The 21,330-nt window shown below is 37.4% G+C and overlaps 1 protein-coding gene across 8 annotated transcripts in view; it reads right to left on the reverse strand.

Moving 5' to 3' along the window:
* Positions 1-21,330, reverse strand: part of RPS6KA6 (ribosomal protein S6 kinase A6) — a 151,094-nt gene that overhangs the window by 105,432 nt on the left and 24,332 nt on the right. Inside the window, exons 1-2 of one of the 8 annotated variants that reach the window (XM_032474769.1) lie at positions 14,423-14,738; positions 13,986-14,213 (exon numbers count right to left, since the gene is read on the reverse strand). The exons of 1 other annotated variant lie outside the window; for it this stretch is intronic. In XM_032474769.1, coding sequence (XP_032330660.1) covers positions 13,986-14,063 — 78 coding nt within the window. In that variant the 5' untranslated portion in view covers positions 14,064-14,213; positions 14,423-14,738. Of the gene's footprint in view, positions 1-8,742; positions 8,846-12,261; positions 12,372-13,985; positions 14,743-21,330 lie in introns of those variants that run through there. 6 more of the 8 variants (XM_032474771.1, XM_032474774.1, XM_032474776.1 and 3 more) reach the window with 6 other exon arrangements.

The following is a 21,330-nucleotide window of genomic DNA, read 5'->3' on the forward strand; positions in this document are numbered from 1 at the left end:
ACCACTCATGCCTGCACTTTGGCCTCTGGCAAACATACTAACATTTACACATTTATGCAGGTATGCTTTTAGAGTAGCTCATGAATTTGGAATGCTTTGGAAACAGAGAGGTTTCCTGACCTCAGTGGGAAATTAAAAATGTCCCTTTTGTTAAAGGCTTACTGGATGCAATCTTGCTGTCACAACAACTGACAATAATAAAGGTCCTAGGGCATTCCAAAGACAACATGGAGGAAGGAAAAGAAAACCAGTTAGCCAACAGAGCCACTAAGGAAGCAGCATTACAAGATTCAAGCTCCATAAAGGAACCTCCTCCTATTGGTCACTCTATTCACACCATATTAGCTACTACTTGGAAGGACACCCAAGATTTAAAGGATATTATCAGAGATGGGCAATTGCATGTTACATCTAAGGACAACAGAGGTGGGTTTCTGAAGGATGCACATTTGATCAACATATTGGGCTTTGGTATGGGCCAAATGGCGGCCCTGCTCTTTCTGCAGTCACTCAAAAAACTATATTAAAATTAACATATGAAATGACTCACTGAGGAACTGATAAAATGATAACCTGGGGAAAACAGTACTTTTGGAAAACTTTTCCTACAGAAGCAGCCAAAATATGTCAGAGGTGTCAGATCTGTCCTAAGTACAATCCCAGAAAATCAATTCATACTTTTCAAGGCCACTTTCTTTTGCCTCCTACTTCCTTTGCTATCTGGCACCTAGATTCTATCCAGCTGCTTCCCTCTCAAGTATACAAATATGTTCAGGTGATGATTTGCATGTATTCCCATTGGGTAGAAGCCTTTCCTTACAAACAAGCAACTGCCCTTGCAGTGGCCAAAATACTGTTGGAAAGGACTATTCCTACTTGGGGAATTCCCTTGGAAATACATAGTGATAAAGGTATCCACTTCACTGGAGAAATTCTAAATGCTGTTTGTGATCTGGCTTATACTACATTTCCACTGTGCCAATCATCCTTAATCTTCTGGTCTAGTGAAAGATCAATGGCATAATCAAAACTCAATTGGCAAAACTCCCTGAGGCCTTCAGCCTTCCTTGGCCTAAATGGCTACCCATAGTTCTATTAAACTTAGGATCTACACCCTTTGAAAAACACAAACTGTCACCTTTTGAAATAATTACTAGAAGATTCATGATTCTTGACTCAGGATCATATGAGCCACTGCCAGTCAATTAAGGTCTTTTACATTATTGTCAAAGTCTCACTAAGGCTCTAAAGAAAAATGAGCACCTGTTTGAAAAATCTTTCCACAGTGTGCTCCCAGGAGATGGAGGTATAGAACACCACAATTTACAACCAGAGGACTATGTTTATTGGAAAAGACATCTTTTAAAGGACTCCTTACAGCCCAGATGGAAGGGACCCTATCAAGTACTTTTAACCAACCCCTGTGCTGCTAAACTTAAAAGCACTGATTCTTGGATTCATGCTTCACATTTAACAAAGGCTTCTCCACTTGAGTGGACCTCTAAAACCATTGTAGACCTAAAGCTGAAATTGACCTGGAAGTGATGCACATGACACCTGATACAGATGGCTCTCCCAAGACTCTGGACCAGGCCAGTACTCTCCATGAACCCCATAAATGAAATTTTTCTCATTACTCTTATTCTAATTGTTGCCATCATAGTGTCACTATATCTCTGTAACTATGTAATAATTGATGATGCATCAATTTAATCACTCTCCTTATACTCCTTATTATAGACACATTTTCAAGGAGTGAAAATTTTCATGAATGGGTTTATGCCTGGAATGACAGTTCAGAGGAAGTGACCCTGGCCCTTTTGTCCTTTGATTTTGACTATGAAGGACTGGAGAACCAAACTTTTGGGACTCCTCTTTATGGCTACTGGTTTATTAATGCTCTTTGCCCTACTACGTACAGTGGGCATCTTCCATTGATGGTAATTCGATGAAAACCATAGATTTTGCCTGAACTCTGCTGGGAATAAGCCTCTGGCTCCAGTTCTTGGCCATCTAATTAATCTATTCAGCTTGGGATGATTCTTTCACTAACCAAGGCCAGTGAGCCACACTTACTCTTCTTTATATTAAAATGTCTGCCTTTTCTCGGGATAGTTCTTTCACTAGAGTTATTATTATCTCTCTTAATATTCATCCAGATCTCTTATGCCTGGGAAAATAATGCCTTAGCCCACATTTCCCAAAGTCTAGCCACTAGAGGAAATCTAACAGACTGTTGGATATACCATCAGTGCCCCAGAACACTCACTGAATACCAGGATCCCCTTGCCTTGGCTATCTCCAAACTTACTGGTATCCCTCCACCATGTCTTGTTCATAATTCATCTATTCTCCCAGCATACTGTGTCTGTCTACTCAAATCCACAGCTCCCTTCCCTTGTTTGGTCAATAGAACTAGACAAAACTCCCAACAGTTCCTTAGAAACATTTGTTCCAAGGGAACCCTGCAGTTACCTGGAAACATCAGATCCAGCAAACATCAGATCCAGCTTCCAAACACCCACATTTACCTCACTGTGCAACAACAAAACATATTATCATAACCTCCATGTTGTTTTCAGAATTAATATAATGTTCTTAAAACAGCTAGCACAGTGCCTGACATGTGCTCAGTAAATGCCTGATGTGTAAATATTCTCCTGCCAAAAAGAAAATACAGGAAAAAATATATGAAACATTTTAGTTAATAATTTACCAAAGTTGAATAATGCTACTTGTGTACAAAACATCTGTGAATCAAAACTTACTGCTATATCATCATATGCTACTGATTTAATAGTTTTAGTTCTAACATACTACTGTGGGAAGATTACTCTTAAATAATGATAGAATCATTTTTGATCAACTTGAAACCAATCTTCCAAATCATCCCATAAAGATACACATATATTCATGCATAGATTTCTTACTTCAAGAATCACAAATTGAGTGAAGCGAAAGGTATCTTTGTATATTTTTACTATAACACACTTTATCAATTTCACTTACAGTCTTTCAGTTAGGCATTTCCAAAAATAAGAGTCTTTTTGTTTCGCTTTCCACATAGCAGGTTTAATCTGTATCCTGAGTTTTAAACTACAAAATATTTTCAAAGGTTTATTCATAGTCTTGGCCATTTCCCCAGCAGACATCTTTATTTTTTTAATCTTTTAGATTGAATTCTACAGTCAACACACTGATTAGACAAAATCTGATAGCACCTACAATATTCATTTTAAATGATTTTCTTTGATATTTCTGGCTCTTTAATTATGCAATACTCCTGTTGCTTTTACCCTAATAGGATAGTCCTTTGAAACATACACACCTAACCACTGTCACTGCTTCAGGGGAGATTTAAGAAAGGGTGATTCTGTTTCAAATTGATGTGAAAGAATTATCTTTTAAAGAGAGTCTCAGAATGGGCAAAAGTGTACACCTCCAAGCTATTCTGTTAATTGGGTATTTGAAAACAATTATAAGGCTCAGCTATAAAATAAATTAGCTGATAAAACATAACCATGTTCAAATCAAAGCATAAAAACGGAGTCCAAATTTAAATATGGATGATCTTTGAGATATTTACCATTTGGGGTTACCTGTGCTTTTGAACATCAACTCATCTTTACCAGTACTCAATGTCACATCTTCCTTTTTCCCTTACACCTTACCACACACAGACTTCTATCTATAAACACTGTCTTATTTATTAAGTATTTATTCAATCCCTCTATCACACTGTATGCTCCCAGAGGAAAACAATCATATCTTATGACTCTTTATAACCCCACTATCTAGCATATTATCTAGAACATAATTGATCCAGGAAAAACATCTGTGGAATGGAATGACTGAATTTGTAATTTGAATGAATTAAATGTAAAAATAAATTCAGTAAGTAACTGCCATAGGTTTTCCTTAGTTTTTATTAATTTTCTTACTTGAAACATTTAAAATCAACTTTGAACCCTAATTTTATAAAGAATTTCCAGTAGTCATTTTATCATTTCTGACTCAATTTTAAAATCTGACAGCCAACAGAAATTCAGCTCTTTCAAAATCATTTCAAAAATACATAGCTTACTGCTTCATAAGATGTTTTTCAAAAAAAAGTATCTATAAATTCTTAATATTCTATATCTTGCATGGAAATTATTTCAAAAGTTCATTTTTTTTTCAGAGTTAGATTTCTAACCCTAAATTTTGTCTGCAGATTAGTATAAACTTAACTTTGCATACCACATTCTGAAGCCATTTGTCTAAACTGGGCCCCATAAGCCAATTTTTTTTACACATTTAAATGATTGTTTAAAAAAATATGCAACAGAGGTTATAAAAAGGCAAACAAACTCTAAAATAATTTATCTGGGTCTTAACAGAAAAAGTTTACCACCCCTTGGTCTAAACTATATAATTTTTTAATAATTATAAGCATAAATTTTTAAAATGCAAAAAAGAGTCCAAGTTGGTTCAGCAATGAAAAAACAAACTAAAGTTACCTACTCTGTGGGATTATAATTGCCACAGTACACACAGAATATTGGTTCACCCAGATTATATTCATAATTTTGTAACACTCAACTTGTATTTTCCATTTACTTTTACTCCAACATCCGTTGCACCCTTACAAAAATTTTTAAAAGGCCAGCAAAATGGATTTTCCATGCTTCTTGAAACCAGTAACTTAATTGGCAGAAACCTATAATAATCACCTCCCTGAAGGCAGGAAGAAGAGTACATTAGATTTTAGAAGCTGTTAATCCCAACAATAGACTAATAGGTAAGAATATTTACTTTTTGGAACTGGTGTAATTCAACCAAATTGTTTTCAATATTTCACTTATACCATACTAAGTGTTACAGGGATTTAAAACAAGGAAAGTCAAGTACATAGCTTTTTAGAACACAGAATCTAAAAATGTAAAAACTGAAATAATGATGACATTTCTGTTAAAAAGAAATAATGACTCTAAAGTTACTAAATTTATTCAATTGGGATGAGTCTCCAAAACAATACCCTAATTCAAAATCACTATCTTCAGAAATGTTATTTCTAGAAAAAGAGCCATGTCATAGCCCTCTTAATAATCTCTCTGCAAGATACAGCCTGATAGCTTAAATAAAAGGGCTGAAGTCTGCCCTATGTTATCTAGCCAAGCCAATGTTTCCCAGGGATTGCTTACATGTATCTGTTAAAATTGGTCACATTAGCTATTAATCATCTTGCTATTCAGATTCTGAATAATCTAATTTCAAAAATTTACTATTATTGCTACAATAGCAATTTTTGTTCTCTGCCATACTTTAGCATACACCTCAGCAAGTTGGAGGTGAAATATACAAACACACACACACACAACCATCATTAGCAATGAAGGGTAACTTGCTAACCCAGAAAACTAACCTCTAGACTCTTCATTATTTCAACCTCAAGAACTAAGAGACCCAAATTCAAAGGCAATTCATTAATAAAAATAAGTTTCTTTTTCCCATGTTTGTAGGAGAGCACTAAATAAAAGCAAAAGAGACATACATCCAAACATAATAATCCTCTCCAACTGCCATAATCCAATGCCAGGAGTAAGGAGAGGTACATTAAGACAAAAATAAGATGTAAATTGAATTGCCATACATACTGAGGCTCCACTATTAACAGTTGACTTAAATAGGAGGAAATCTGTTAACAGTTTTTAAAGCCATCAATATTAAAAAAAAAAAAAAAAAAGCAAGGAGTGGAAAGGAGTTATCAATGAACCTATGAGCAATTTCACAGGAGTATGGAATTAAAACATTAATACCTCAGAAAATTTTTAATTTTAAAAAGCTTTCTATCAGCTTAAATTTGTTGGTCTTTGTGACATAATATACTGCCCTTTCAAACATTTATTTGGGACTATGGAAGAATGGATGGATATACAGTTAATTGATTTCCAGTTATCAAAGGTAGAAACCTGGAACAATAACCAAATGAATCCTATCTACTAACACAAAAACTTACACATAAGTAGACATTTAACAATCATTTGCTGAGTGAATGCATACAAAATAATATTTAGAACCAATTAAAACCAATCTAAGTATCATCACACTTTAAAAAGAACTGGTAGTTGTGCAAATGACAGGTTACTATGAGTTGAACTAAGCATATCAATAATATATATACATTAGAAAATATTTGTGGAACATTTTAAAACTGTGGCCCAATGAAAGAAAAGCTGCTTCCCTGGTTACTGTTCAGACAGGAATTTGTTTACTCTGCTTGAAATCAGAGCTAATGACTTTAATGATTCTGAATAGCTCCAAAGTGTTCCCCATGCCAAGGCACTGGCCATCTGGCCAGTCTCACATGCTTTGGAAATTTTACTTTCAGAGGATACATGTATTATGTGTAGTACAGATGAATGCACATATATACATGATGTGTACATACATGGCATTCTTTAGTAGTAATTCTCACTGTAGTAACCTCTTAGAGATGTGAGGTCCATGTAATTTCATTAAAATACAACCTTTGAGCGGGGAGGGTATCGCTCAAGTGGTAGAGCACATGCTTAGCATGCATGAGTTCCTGGGTTCAATCACCAGTACTTCTAAAAATAAATTAAAAAAAAATACCTTTGGGAATGTGAAATAAGTTTAAAATGTCCATTGAGTTATTTATCAGGGTAAAAGAAATACTTTGTCTAGGACAACTCAATCTTAGAGTTATTTTGTTGAAAACAACAAGAACTTTATTATCCTTGTCAAATATTATATGCAAAGAACAAATATTTTACTTACTTCTCAAAATCATCATAAACACATTAATTTTCATTTTATATATGAACACCTTTATTTTGTTTCTTTACTTTTCTCAGAAATTAGTTGACCCTATTTGTGTGGATCTATTTTGTATTCCCTATTCTGTTTCACTGATCTATGTGTCTTTTCTTCCAATACCACAGTGTCTTAATTACTTGCAGTAACATAATAAACCTTAATATCCCATATAGAGTGATTTCTTGCATTTCAGTCCTCTTTTCCAAAATTATTTGATATTCTAGTCCTATACTTTTAGATATGAATTTTAGAATAAACTTGTCTATGTCTATAAAAAACCTTGTTGGATTTTATTGACCTCTGAGTAAATATAGTTATTGAATCAGCTGATCTCATTTACTCATCTGATATGGTTGTCAACAACTTGTCTGTATCTTCTCCTTATCTTCAATGTCCTTATAAAAGAGACAACAATGTATAGAGGGAAAAACATGAACTTAAAAACTTAAAATGATCTAGGTTCAAATTCCAGCTGTGCCTCCCACTGATATGTATGTCTCTTTCTCATCTGTCAAAAAGATACACCTTTTCTTATCAAACTGTTTTGAACAGTGAATAAAACTGAAGAGATAATACATGTTCAATAAATGTCTTACCTTTCTCTCTTAAATTTAGAGATACATTTAAGATGGAAAGGATTCCAATGTCTTTTGGGTAAAAAATTTACATTGGGTGTTAAAATTACTATGTTTCCTCTTAAGGTCTGTCCCCATCCCCTTTACAGGAGTGGCAGACAGGTCCTGTAGTGAGACTAATTATTTGTGGCGTTTGAAATTTTTGTTAGAGGTGTGATGGGATATTTTATTCACAACGGAGTCACCATCTCCTAGCTAGTAATAAGGTATGCAGATCATATAACTTCTAAATTATAAGGCTAAACTATATCAAAATCAGGACATTTTTGTTTCTCTTACGAAAAAGCAAATTTCTCAAAACTACACAGCAAGAGCACACAAGACAACTCAAACAATTCCTTTGCCAGTCATATCTTAGAACAACAGAATAAAACATATAGAAAACCATTACAACTCATAGAAAATTTATTTTAGAGCTGACTGCTAGCTTAGAAACTGATATGCTTTTTTCTTGTTGGATAATGAAAACCATATGACAATTTCTCTTTTTACGGTGGCCTAGAGCTGTACATCATACTAATCTGGAGAATGATGCCCAGGCACCCACCAGATTAGTTAAATATGAATCTCTGTGAGTGAAGCACGAGCGTGGAAATTTTTTTTAACTCCCAGGTATATCTGATCTATAGTCCGAAGTGAGAACAACCAGTCCAAGGAAATCCAAGGCCAAATCTGCAATTCAATTATATTTTAAATGTGCAGTAGATACTTAGAGCCTGCTTACCTGTGTTCTATGTTCTATTTCACCCTCCAACCCCATCCTCCATCCTTTCCATATACCTTCTAGTTTATGTTTTTCCTTATCCTGAATACCAAAATAATTTTTATTGGATTTTATTTCCTATAAACTATCTCCAATATTTTGTGAAATGAAGCAAGAAATAAGTAAAACACACTCTCTCCCTCTCAATCTCTCTCTCTCTCTCTCTCTCTCTCACACACACACACACACACACAAACACCACACTTACACAGCAGGACCTACTTCTAATGTACAGATACAGGTTAAAATCTAGCAGCAAAATCAGTTACACAGAATGCCTCCAGGGCAATTCATAAAACATCACTATTATCTACAAAAGCCAGATTAAGCTTAGCTCTAAATCTCTCTCCCATCCAACTCCCTTCCCACCTAAAAACAAACAAAAAGAAAACAAAATAACAAAAAAAACCCGACTAACATCAAGAACAGTAAATAATCTTTGGAAAGAACATAAATGTGTAAACATTATATAGCAAATTCTAACAAAGTACTAAAAGATAAGACCTCAAGATTCCAAGTGCTTACCAGATCTTCACAACTGCTGCTAGAGACAATGACAGCATCCACCAAAAGATAAATTACAGGAAGAGAGAAAATCTTATATTTCCCCCTCAAAATTACAGATAAGAGAAGCTATGAGAGGGGTGGTACTGAAACAACCATATGGCCTAAGAAACAAACAGCACCAAGTCAGGCCTTATTATGAATGGTGAGGTAATGATTAGCCCTCTTGATGAAATAATCAAGGTAGGAAATACAGAGGCCCTGCCCTCAAGGAACTGACCTGAATATTTCCAGATCAGACTGGTTTAAAGGAATAAAGTCTTGGAGAAACTGGGAAGGCACCAGTGATGGGGAGGGGTCAGAGCCCTACTGACCACTCCCCCATTTCTATTCTAAATGAACTTGGTGAAAGCATATAAGAAATACAAATGTCCCTGTTCTCTTTTCCACATTCCAGAAAGAAGCACCAGTCACTATTTTCAGCACAGCCCTCTGCACCGAGGGTTGCTATTTAAGATGAATATTGATAAAGCAAAAATTACAGGCCTAAGGACCATTTTTAAAGCACTGGAAAATTTCTTAGCCAGTAATAAGTGCATTCACTTTTGGTAGTAAAGATTTTAAGCAAGCCAAGCATAACCAGAAATCTTTAGCATGGTTTGCTCTTGTTCAAGACAATATGAGAGAGAGGGAGGTTCATTTTAGCTTTTTATCTCCCTATGCTGCAAGTATCAGTTTATCTTTATATTAGTCCAGTGGCTAGCACAGACACTTTTATTGGCAGGCAGGCATTAAATATCTGTTACATTGAATTAAGTCCTACCACAACACTCCTAATCTCTCTTACTCCCCAATCTGTTGCCAAATTCTATTTTAACTCTTCAAGGTCTCTCCTATCAATCCTCTCCTTTCTACCTCTTCTGTCCTAGTCTAAAAAAAAAAAACTACTACTTCCACTGATTAATATTTCCCACCTTTAGTCTCTCCCCCGACTCCAATCCATCCTATACACTGTCATCCATTACTTTTCAAAGCACAGATCTGATCATGTTATTCACGAACTCAAAAACCTTCAGTATCTCTCATTTACAGAACAACACTGAAAACCCTTACACTGGTTTTTAAAGCCCCATACAATGTGGGCCTTGCCTATCTTTCGATGAGTACCTCATCTCACACTATATCCCCATTCTCACCTCAGACTTAAATCCAAGCAATATCAGATTCCTCCTTCCTCCAAGAACACCTCCATACCATTAATATTGTCCCGGTTCACCAGAAATATGCTCCTTTCATCTATCTCTCTAATGCTCTGCTCAAATTGCACCTCTTTGACAAGGCCTTATTAGATCCATCCCTAAATCATCACCACAACCAACATCATTATTGATGGTCCTGTGACTTGTATAACAGCAGTTTCTGCATTTATCTATCTTGCTTACCTGAATGTAAACCCATCAGGGTGGAGTGGGACCCAGAATGTTGTATCTTTTGGCATTCCACATTACAGTAGTATGTACTGCACTGCCTTATACCCAATAAACACCTGATGAACTGAACCAGTTCCTACCACGACAAAAGTTCAGAACAGGAGAAAAAACAAATAAATGTCAATGAAACACCTCACTAACAAGTTATTACAAATTAAGTTAGTAAATTGTCTCTCCTTTCCCCCAAAGTGTTCCTAAATATGACCTCATATTTTATCCTTAATTACTCTGTGATTACAAATGTGATTACTATACTTAGATGAAACGATCAGATCTAAGGAGGTCTTAAGAAAAACTGTTCATAATAGGGACATCTAGATCTATGACCATGGCCATCTAAATCCCAAGATTTTAATATAGTTGACAGTAACTCAGAGTTTAGGGGCAGGGAAAGGGGCATGATGATGACTGTGGAAAAAGAATAGGAACTGGAGACCTACTATGTGCAAAGCATCTTGCCAAGTGAATTAAACCCAGTACAGCATTTATTTTTTACATATCAACCCTTGAAGAAGTTTTTCCTCCTATTTACAGATGAAGAAATTGAGGCTCAGAGAGATTAGATAACTTGGATCACACAGCTTGTATGAGCTGGAGGTGAGATTGGAACCCAGATTAAATCAGCCTCTAAAGCCCATGTTCTTTCCTCTACTACTACAGAGTCTCATGAAATTAATTAAAACTAGCAGTTTTTCCCAATCTGCCATATATTTGCCAGGCTGGTTAAATTTCTAGAGTTTGTGGCTTTAACCCCAAATTGTTTTTAGCAGTGAACTGTATTACTTTCAAAACGAATTTCCTCGAATAAAGGGAGTAGTGCTAAAGAGAAATATAAAAGTACTAATTATAATTTAATATAATAAATGATATAATATGCAATTTGAAAACTATAATAAATTTCACCAGAAAGCAAGCACTCTTTCAACAAAACACAAGTGCACAAACTGTAATACACATGGCACTATCTCATGAAAAGTCCACTTTACTAAAACAGCCTATTCTTAATGACTCTTGCCTAGGAATGGCCAATACTCATCACATCTTAAGTAACACCTCTTCCCTGTTCCTGACAGAATCCAGGCAACAGTGAAAATTATGGCTGCCTGAGGGGTGATGCCCTTTTAAGTCGCTATTCCCACTAGAACTAATTGAGACAGTCCCTGCAAGAGCTCTCACAACCAAAACTTGCTTATCTTTTTTCCCCTCTCCCAAGAACCCTCTTCCCAGAAGCCAATGGAGCCTGTATTTCCCTTTTTCAGGCCCATTCTCCACCTCGCACTGGAACCAAACTAATTCTTGTTTGAAACCTCTGACATTTTCCCATAGGACATTTTTACAAACAATAGTTAGGTTTTTCATCATTATACCTTACTATTGTTTACTGGTCTAAAAATGTAACTATCCTTAATAATTTTTTCCTGTGCAAAAACATGTTAAGAGTCTAAACAACCAATTCTCACACTTCTGAATGCTAAGTCAAAGGGTAACAACTGCCCATGAAACAAGACAGGTAAAAAGATATTGAAAAAGACTCCACAATATATGATAGTGTATATAATCTTTAATTTTACCAGGATTCAACACACACAGAAATGGACAGAAATTATTTCCCTTGACATTAAAGTTAACATATTCTTACTTACATTTTCTTTAAGTATTCAAACATTTCGAAAAAGCATATTCTACAATGAAAGCACCCTTAGTCCTAAAAACTATCATGATTGAGGGCTGCAAAGCTCATGCTCAAAGGTTAACATTTCTAAAGCCAACATCAACAAACACGTAATTAAAATAAATATAAATTCTGGGAAGTAAAATTGTTTCCTTCTTATCAAAAGAATATCATTATAAACAAACATCAACAACAACAACAACAACAACAAAAAAAAAAACCTCTTCTAAGTACTAAGAAGGTCTAAGCAGGTTCAGACGTAGCATTTAGTTTTCACCTAGAATATTTTTAATTAAATCACTTGCAGGTTTGCAAGTGACTAACCAATCATAACTATTTTAGAAAAAGAAGGCAGAAATACTATCTTTACCACATTACCTTCACCTTTCGTTTTACTTCATAGGGATTAACAATTTCCACTCCAGTATTTTTCCAAATTGCTGAGGTAGAGAGACCCATTGTTAAATCTCTATAATACCTAAAACATACTGTAAACAATAAAAAAAACCATATGCGGTAATTACAATTTAAAACATTTCTATATTCAAAGTTAACAAAAACAATAAATAGTAGGCATGCGAACGGCTCCCCCCTCCCATCCCAACCTTACATACAAGCATTTGACTCTTTTTATAAACTAGATGCCTGGAACTAGAAGTCAACAGATTGTGTATATGAACAAAACAAAATTCCTCTTCCCTTCAACAGTCTTCTAGAAAATTCTTGCAAGTAAGAAACATTCCTACATTCCAAGAAGAAATAAACCCCTCTTCATTTATCTTGTTCTTAAGGGATGCAGAATATTAAAATGTATTTTGGAATTCCTTAGTTAACTAGTTACATACTTCCTTTTAGCAGAGAGGGGTTCAACTTTAGACTTCTTCCATATTTCCACTACATTTCTTGTTAAATGTTCTGGCACGTAATTTTAACCCCAGTGTAGTTGGATATTTGAAAAGAAAAAAGAACTTAGACAACAGTCCAAAGTGTATTTTTAAGGATGAAGCAAGTACTTAAAGACAAATTTGAACCGAGAGATGTGGAGGATTGCGAGTCCTACCTCAAAATATTCCACTGTGAATCAAGCTGGCATTCAACATCTTTAGGAGATCTATGATGGCCTCTACTGTACTACTAGGCTGTCAATTGATTAGGTTATCAGAAAAGGATCCAATCTTCTATCCCAAAGGCTCTTTTTGTGTTTAAATGCTGCCTGCTTTTAATAATAATAACAACAAACCAACAATAATAAAAACAAAGTACCTGTCCACATCTAAGTTCTCACTGCACAGCTGACCAAAGCCAAACCAGAACAGTTTCAGAAGTAAAAAGAGTGGGAAGAGAGGCGAACCAAAATATCTTGGTTAAACCTCACTGTCTTACCAACGATTCTTCTTATAAAGGCTGAGGTTTACTTTGCGTCTGCTTTTACTGACCAACGGGGCGGGTACAGCAGTTGGGCAAGGGAAAAGGGGCGGGAGGAAGAGGGTGGTAGAATTCAGAGGACCGCAAAGGAGGCAGCAGAACATCACCTGAATGTAGATAAAGAAACCTGGCCTCCAGTTATCTCCGCTTGAGTTGTTACAAAGAACCACAAGCCACCAAGAAAAGAAAAAGCTAAACAACTAAGGAGCAATCATCCCTATGTGCAAATATCCCCAGAGTTCGCCACCTTGGTGTGTTTTTGTTGCGCTGGGCTCCTAAAGCACCCAGGGTTCAACAGAGAGCTGGAGTTAGCAGCTGTCCCCCAACGTGCTCCCAGCGAGCAAACTGGGCGCCAAAGAGAAAGTGGTACACGCGGAGCCCGGCGAGGCACCTGGTGCATCCCCCGGTTTCACTTCAGGTCGCAAAGTAAAGAAACTTAGTTACAACTCCGGCGTGGCCCGCGAGGCAGTCACTCCGCCCGAGGCCCGGGCTGCACTCACCCGCCTACTCCGGAGCGAAACTGCAGTTTGGGCAGAGCGTGCTCCGCCGCCCCGCAGCCTCAAGGGGGCTTGCCTGGGCACCACGCTTTCCAGCCCCACGCCCCTTCTCTCTCGGGCCCCGGCAACGGTCCTGAGAGGAGAGGGGTAGCTCCAGCCCCTCTTGGCCACCACACTAACCTCGCCGCTGCTTGCGCTGCCGCCGAACACCTCCATTTCTTGGTCCCCGGGCTCGTCTTGGGGAGCGAACGGTAGCATCCCCCCTTCAGGAGCACTCGAACAGGAGCTGCCAACCGCCCGCGCGGCCCCGCATCCCGTCTTTTGAGCTTGCCTGCCACTGCCGCCGCCGCCGAGATCCCCAGCCTCGCCTTCAGCGACAGCTGCCCTCGCCGAGGGGTCCTTCAGAGACTGGGAGCGAGGGGTCGCCGTCACCGCAGGCTGCTGCTCCCCATAGAGAAGACAACTCTGTGCTGCCTCTCCAAGAGCTGCCGCTCAGCTCGTGCTCACCACTGCTGCCGCCGCGACTGTCGCTTGGTGGTGACTCCCCCTCAACCCCGCTTCCTCGGGCCCCCTCCCAGCTCCCAGCTCTGTCAATATGGCGGCAGCGACGGCGTTACCTGTGCGGCGCCTGGAACCCCCCACGGCGGCGGCACAGCCGCGTCACCCGAACGTCAATGGAGATTCCCCAGCCTTGGGGTGGGAGGGGGGTGGGAAGGAGGGGTGGGGGTGGATGCTGGGGACCGCGTGGTGAGGAGTGGGAAGGAGGGGAGGGGGACGTGCTGGGCGGGGGAAGCAGGAGAGGAGTAGTAAAATCCTCTGCTAGTGCCTCGGTAAACCTGCCCGCTCCACAGAGCATGCGCGGCGCTGTTCACACATGCTCAGCAGGCCCTCTCAAGTCTATGGAGCTGCCTTGCCGGCGGGAGGATTCCCAAAAAGGATGAGGGAATCGCGGACCCTCCTGAGCTTTGGAGTCAGTGTCAGGGGAGGATTCCAGGAATATCTTCTTGCAGGGCTCACAAAAGCAGGTGCCCTGTACACCAAGCCACGCCCATTTTGGTACTAAGTGACAAATAGGGCGGCGGTTTCAGTCCATTATCCATTAGCCTCTTAGAAGCTGGAGGCAGGAAGAAAATCCGTTTAAAATAAATTAGTACAGCTGTGCTCCCTAACTCCCTGCCCAGCCCCCACCCCCGCTTGTCCCTCTCACGGTATTTATACTGGTTGTCTTCATACTATTGAAGACATACAGTGTTTCCAGTGTTCACATACACACACATACGCCACTTATTGGACTGTACGTACGGCAGTGGAGGCAGAATGTACCAACTAATCTCACTTCCACCCCACTTTGAGGATATTGTGATTGATTATCATTTTTATACCTTCTTCTAATCAAACCTTTACTGCTTTGCTACTCTAAGCCACACAAGGTACCAGGCACTAGCGATTTAACTGAAACAAATAAAATAATCTCATACACGGGAGATGATCAAGATCCTTCTCATGAAAATAATTCAGAAACTAAAGTAAAAAATGATTCCACATTTGACACTTCAAAGAACTTAAAAGAGCAATTTCAACAGCGACTAAGCCAACTCAGTACCTTGGAGAGGTTTCTAACGGTAAACATAAAACAGCACTCCCTCCCTCTACTACACCTAGGGCTGTGGTGCTGTGCTCAAGAAAAACACTGAACTGTGCCCTGCATTTATTTTACTATCTAGCGTCCAGCACTAGCAAAGTAAAGCGGACCACAAAGATTATCACTGAATTGCAGACAAAGATCACTAATAGAGCACTCCTACCTACTCTGCTTAAAATTCCAGTGAGAAAGTGTGCTTTACGAATATGATTCTGTAAAAATGAAAGCTTTGAAAGTAGTGGGAACATGGGGCTACAAAGAGCGAAAATATGTGAGTGTGTGCGCACAGGCACATAAACACCCATTTGGCTGAACCGACAGCGTTCTTAGGCCAACCCTTTTGAGCGTTGGATCTCATCCCTGATTGCCTACTCAAAGGCTTTGTTCTGCAATTCTCCCCCCACCCCCATCCCCTCTCACATCATCTATTTTCCTCCCTCTGACGTTTCCCATCAGCAAAAAACAAGCTGTTACAGACTTCAATTTGCTGGACCACTCATTAGCATTTAATGCATTTCATGACTCCCTCTTTCTTTAAACATTTTCTTCACTTGGCCTTCAGAACAAAACATTGTTCATTTTCCTCATATATCATCAGCTATTTCTTCTCAGCGTTCTTTGCTGGATCATCCCTCATCTTCCTAATCTCTAAAAGTTGGAACTTCAGGGCTCAGTCCTCAACCTCTACCTTCCCCAACATCCTAGGTATTCCCATATTCCATCCCATTCCACGGCTTTAAATCCCATCTATATGCTATGGACTCTCAAATTTTGTCTCCAACCACAAACTCTTTCTTGAAATCATGACTTGTATATGCAACTGCCTATTCTACTTGGATATCTAATAGGTATTTCAAACTTAACCGATTCAAACTGAATTCTTGATTTAACTCTACCAACCTACTCCTCACTTAATCTTCTCCAAAATAATTAATGACCTCCACCAACCACCTGGTTTATTGCTCAGAGTCTTCCTACCACCATCCATTCCAAAACACCATCCCCATGACTATCTATCCTCACCCTGCTTTTTCTTCATAACACCAATCAACATGTGGTATATGATATATTTGTGTATTTATTCCCTCCAGCACCTAGCTTAATGCCCAGAACATAAGAAGGCTCAGTAAATATTTTCTGAATGAATGAATTTGTCCTTTTCTCTTGTTTTACTCATTTGATAAATACACCACATCACATATATTAAGAAGCTTCCTCACTGTGAATGTATTACTTTGCTTCTGTATAAAATTTAACTTTCATATATGTTCATTCATTCAACATTCCCCTTAGCATATAAACATGCACACATTTCTCTCATTTAAAAAAAAATAATTAAAGCCCCTTCTTCAACTCAATGGTTTTAATAGACTCCTATTTTACAAAGCTTTCAGCTTAACAAGTCTTTTTTATTTCTATCTCAAATACTTTTAAATGTTTGCTTTATCCCAATGGCTATTGTCTCAGTTCACCTTATAAAATAGTTACTTGAACTAATAATAGTAATGATTCCTCTTGACTGGTCTTTCTGACTTTGAATTTATTTTCTCCCAATCTACCCTCCTCACTGGCAGCCCAGTAATCAAAATTCTTCAATAATTCTTCCATCATCTCCAGTAAAATATCCAAATTCCTTAGCTCTGAATGCAAATGTTTAAATTCTTTCACCATCTGGTCTCTGACTATCTTCCTAGTTTCATCTACCACTTCATATTCCAGTCAAATATATGCACATGTTGTTGTCTCTTCCCTATCCCAGTCTTCCTAGACAGCTATCTCTTAATAGTAGCCAATATTAATGACCACTATTTGCTGAGAGTCCACTATACTCCAGGCATATGTTCTTCATTAATTCATTTAGCTCTCATAACAACTTGTAAAAATTTGTATTACCTATATTTTACAGGTGAGGAACCTGAGCCTGAAAAACGTTCAGTGATTTCTCAAAGACCTCACAGATATTAAATGAAAAATTCAGAATTGTAACTAAGTCCACCTAATACCAAACTTTCTACCTGGCTCTGGTGCTCTGTGAAGCCTCTCTGATCTTAACTTCCCCTCTCTATACCCTCCTTCCATTCATCCCTGGGAAAAATTAGTCACCTATTCCTCCGTACTTCTATAATGTCTTTTCCATATACTAATTTCAGCACTTCTTTATCTTTCTTCACCAGGAAACTTTAAGCTTTTTGATGTTATTGAATTAGCTTATTAAGCTCTGCATTCACAGCATATGGCTGGTGCTCAATAAGTATGTTGGATGGACAAACAACATTACTCTAGCCAGACACTGTGTTAAAGCTGTGGTCTGATATAAAAATGTATGACAGTATTTAACTCTGTGGAATTTAATGCTTTTTTGTTCTGCATTGTCCCTGTATTAAAGACATATTATCTGATCTTAAGTTATTAGTAACCAGGGCCTATTAGATCTAATTTCTTCTAGCCCAAAAAGCCCTTGAGTTGTTGGTGAAATACATGATAACTTTATTTAAGCACAAAGGCAGGTAATAAGGAAGAGTTGAACTTCTAAATATTTTACAGAGCATACACAGCAAAGATTGTTGCTTTCCCTTCAGTCTGCAGGACATTTTTAGCCTCAAAATTTCTATATGACTATGTATCTCTAGATTTCCAATTATTTTAGCATAGCGTTAAAAATTTACACAATAGGGGGCGGGTATAGCTCAGTGGTAGAATACCTGCTTAGCATGCACAAAGCCCTGGGTTCAATCCCCAGTACCTCCATTAAAATAAATAAGTAAATAAACCTAATTATCTCCCCCCCAAAAAAAAACTAAAAATAAATAAATAATTTTTAAAAAAATTTACACAGTATTTGGTAATATTTTGGTGGTTCTGGAACTGGGATGTACTATAACTAGTTTCTAAATAATGTATTGTTCATAAAAGATGATAAGATGGGCTCTACCAAATTAGAGCATGTTTTCTGAGTATTTCCAGGACTAGGGAAAGGGTACACTTAAACCTCCACTCTGACTTCTTTATCCTGTGACAAATGGCATACACTGGATGACCAGGGTCAGGTGTGAAAGTGGGTGGTCATGCAATTTAGCTGAAAAAAGTGAACTGACCCATATGGAGATAAAAAAACAACTCATCTTGGCCCCACTAAGGGGGTGTGAAATATGAACCAAGAGCCTTTGATCAGCAGATCACAGACCACCCACAGATCCTACACTGTGGTTCTGATATACAAAGTATTGCATATTTAGGTTATAATTATGGAAAGAGCTACATAGTCTCTCAGTATTCTCTGCCTATTTCCCTAAAGTTTATAATCCAAATAGCTGGAAAATAGTGACCCAACACAGAGCATAAAATCACTATTAGAAAAATACACAAATATCTTATTTTGGAGATATTCTGATTCAAAATATAAAAATGGGATCTGTGTACAGAAACAGGAAACTTTTAAATTTTAGCAAGTACTTATTATCTTTAAATCATTCCTTAGGAATGTCAGATAAATTTCATTCTCTAAAAATACTAAATAATTTTGGTTCCTCTATAAATAAATTTCAAAAGGGGAGCAATTCACACATACTTGTGAAATATAAGTTCATTATTGCCTTTTTGTTGAAATGAATGAGATTAAACAGTAAATAAATGATAAATATGATCATGGTTTGGCAGTAACTAAAGTTTATAGTACACAGAGGATGAGATCCTTTAATAGTACTAGAGAGGGGGAAGAGTAGTAACCATTGCTTATAGTCTAACTCCTAAGATTTTTTGAAAGATACTTACATTTTGTGATTTAGCTAGAACTCCAATTCATTAAATTTTAACAATGGCACATGTTACAAAGGATTTCTGCTAAGCAAAATATTAAAAAGTAAAAATTTATTTTCTTTTTATTTCTAAATCTCTTTCAATCTAGCCAACATATTTGTTATAATGATATTTTCTGGGGGAAAAAAAGACAAAAAACAGTTGATCTTACTAGTGGGTTTGTCAAAATGTTAGTATGATGGATCAACTAAATAGGACATAAATTACAAGGATAACATACATAAATTTAATAACTAGCCATAGTTGACAAAACAGATACATTTTTATAAGCCAAAGCAATAACACCAGATGTGAAGATAATCTGGCTGCCCACATCCTTCACAGCATTATTCAACAAAGTAGGGCCAACTAATTTGACTGGTTATTTGATGTCTCTTCCCTAACTCACAATTTTCCATTTGGGTCCCTTGGAAATCTTAGAACTTTTTTGAGAAGAGTTCCTTCTGAGATAAAGGTGGACCATTTTTTGATTAAGGACATGGGAGTAGTTATGTTACCCTACTCAGATTTCAAACATACTCATAGATCTGTAAAGCAATAAAAATCTACCAGTTTACCTAGTTTCAGACTGCCTTTTTGCATATAATTTGCAAAACTGTTGTCACCTACGATAAAACATGTAGTCAGAGTTCCCATGACTGAAGTAATGATAAAAAATTTCCCTGGGACCAACCATACCTATTCACTAGGTTCCCTTGGTATTTAAAGTTTCTAAATAGGAATTATGTTAAACAGAACCAGATAATTTCAAACTTATGTTCATGGTCTTATTAACATCTAAGTTGCTGGCAACTGTACATCAGAGTCACCTGCAGGGCTTTGTCAAAACAGAGATTGCTGAGCCCCAATGTTTCTGATTCATTAAATCTGGGTTGGGGACTGAGTGTTTGCATTTCTACCACGTTCCCAGGTGATACTGATGCTGCTGGTCTTTGGACTACATTTTGAGGACCACTGTTTTAAGTTATAATTAGCCAAAGTAAGAGACATATTTTAGAGAGTAATTTTGTTCAGAAAGCCTCTATGACTCATTCAAATTTCAGATTTTTAAAACTCATATCAAAAATGAATAGAGAATTGGAAAGTAAATGTGAATTTAAACTGCAAAGGAATCTATCAAGGAAATTTTTTGTGAGGTGCAAGTTCCATTGAAGCACTTTAAGACTCCATTATATAAAAGCAGTTGATATACTAATAACAACTTACTATTGGTATAAATAGTTGAAGCTAATAAAAGTGTCCCTTTTTTCTGATGCCCTGTTTTAGGAGTTCAACTGGAAAAATAGGCAAATTTGGATGTGGCTACGGAAAAAAATTCTGATTCAGATTGGGCACAGATAGGGGCAGGTAACAGGCTTCTAGGTTACTTGGGGTCAACAAGTCAGAGACAAGCAAGTTGAAATTAGGAAGACAGGTAGACATTGATACAGGCAGAGGGTTCTTGTCCAGTGGATCAGGACAACTTCAGGTAGATGTGTAGTACCCTGGATAGCTCCCTGGGGGAAAATTTGCTTTGAGTTTAAGCCTGGCCTCACCTAAGTAACTCTTTTTTTTGTATTTAGAGCCCCACTCCTTGTTAGAATTCTGAATGTTCAAGGAGCTCACACATATATGCAAAGTTGAATCCTTGGGTACTAGGGTGTGGAGGATTATTTTGGTTTCCCAAGTAATATTCAGAACTCTTATCAGAGACATCTATAATCCCAAGTAGGCCTGTCAGTGTCCTGACATGTTTAGACAAAACAAGACTTTTAAAACCATTAATTGGTCTTCCATCCTAAAACTGAGAATTATTTTCATTATTTTCTTTTTGCATTTAGTGACTCAGAATTCATTTAGCTCCGAAATTATTTATTGAATTGAATAAACTAGACTTTAGTCTGGTTCCAAGAGGTTTTCAAAGTGAGTATTATACAAAATAATCTTGTAACTCCTTAGCATACTCTTAGAAAATACATCCTATATAACCATGAAAAGTACTTAAAGACAACACCGCTTCTACCTAACTTCTCTGCTTTCTACATCTTTTTAATATGATCTAGTATATTTAGGTGGAAATTTAACTAA

The sequence above is a fragment of the Camelus ferus genome, chromosome X (genome assembly GCF_009834535.1).
Source record: "Camelus ferus isolate YT-003-E chromosome X, BCGSAC_Cfer_1.0, whole genome shotgun sequence".
In the NCBI taxonomy this organism is placed as follows: domain Eukaryota; kingdom Metazoa; phylum Chordata; class Mammalia; order Artiodactyla; family Camelidae; genus Camelus; species Camelus ferus.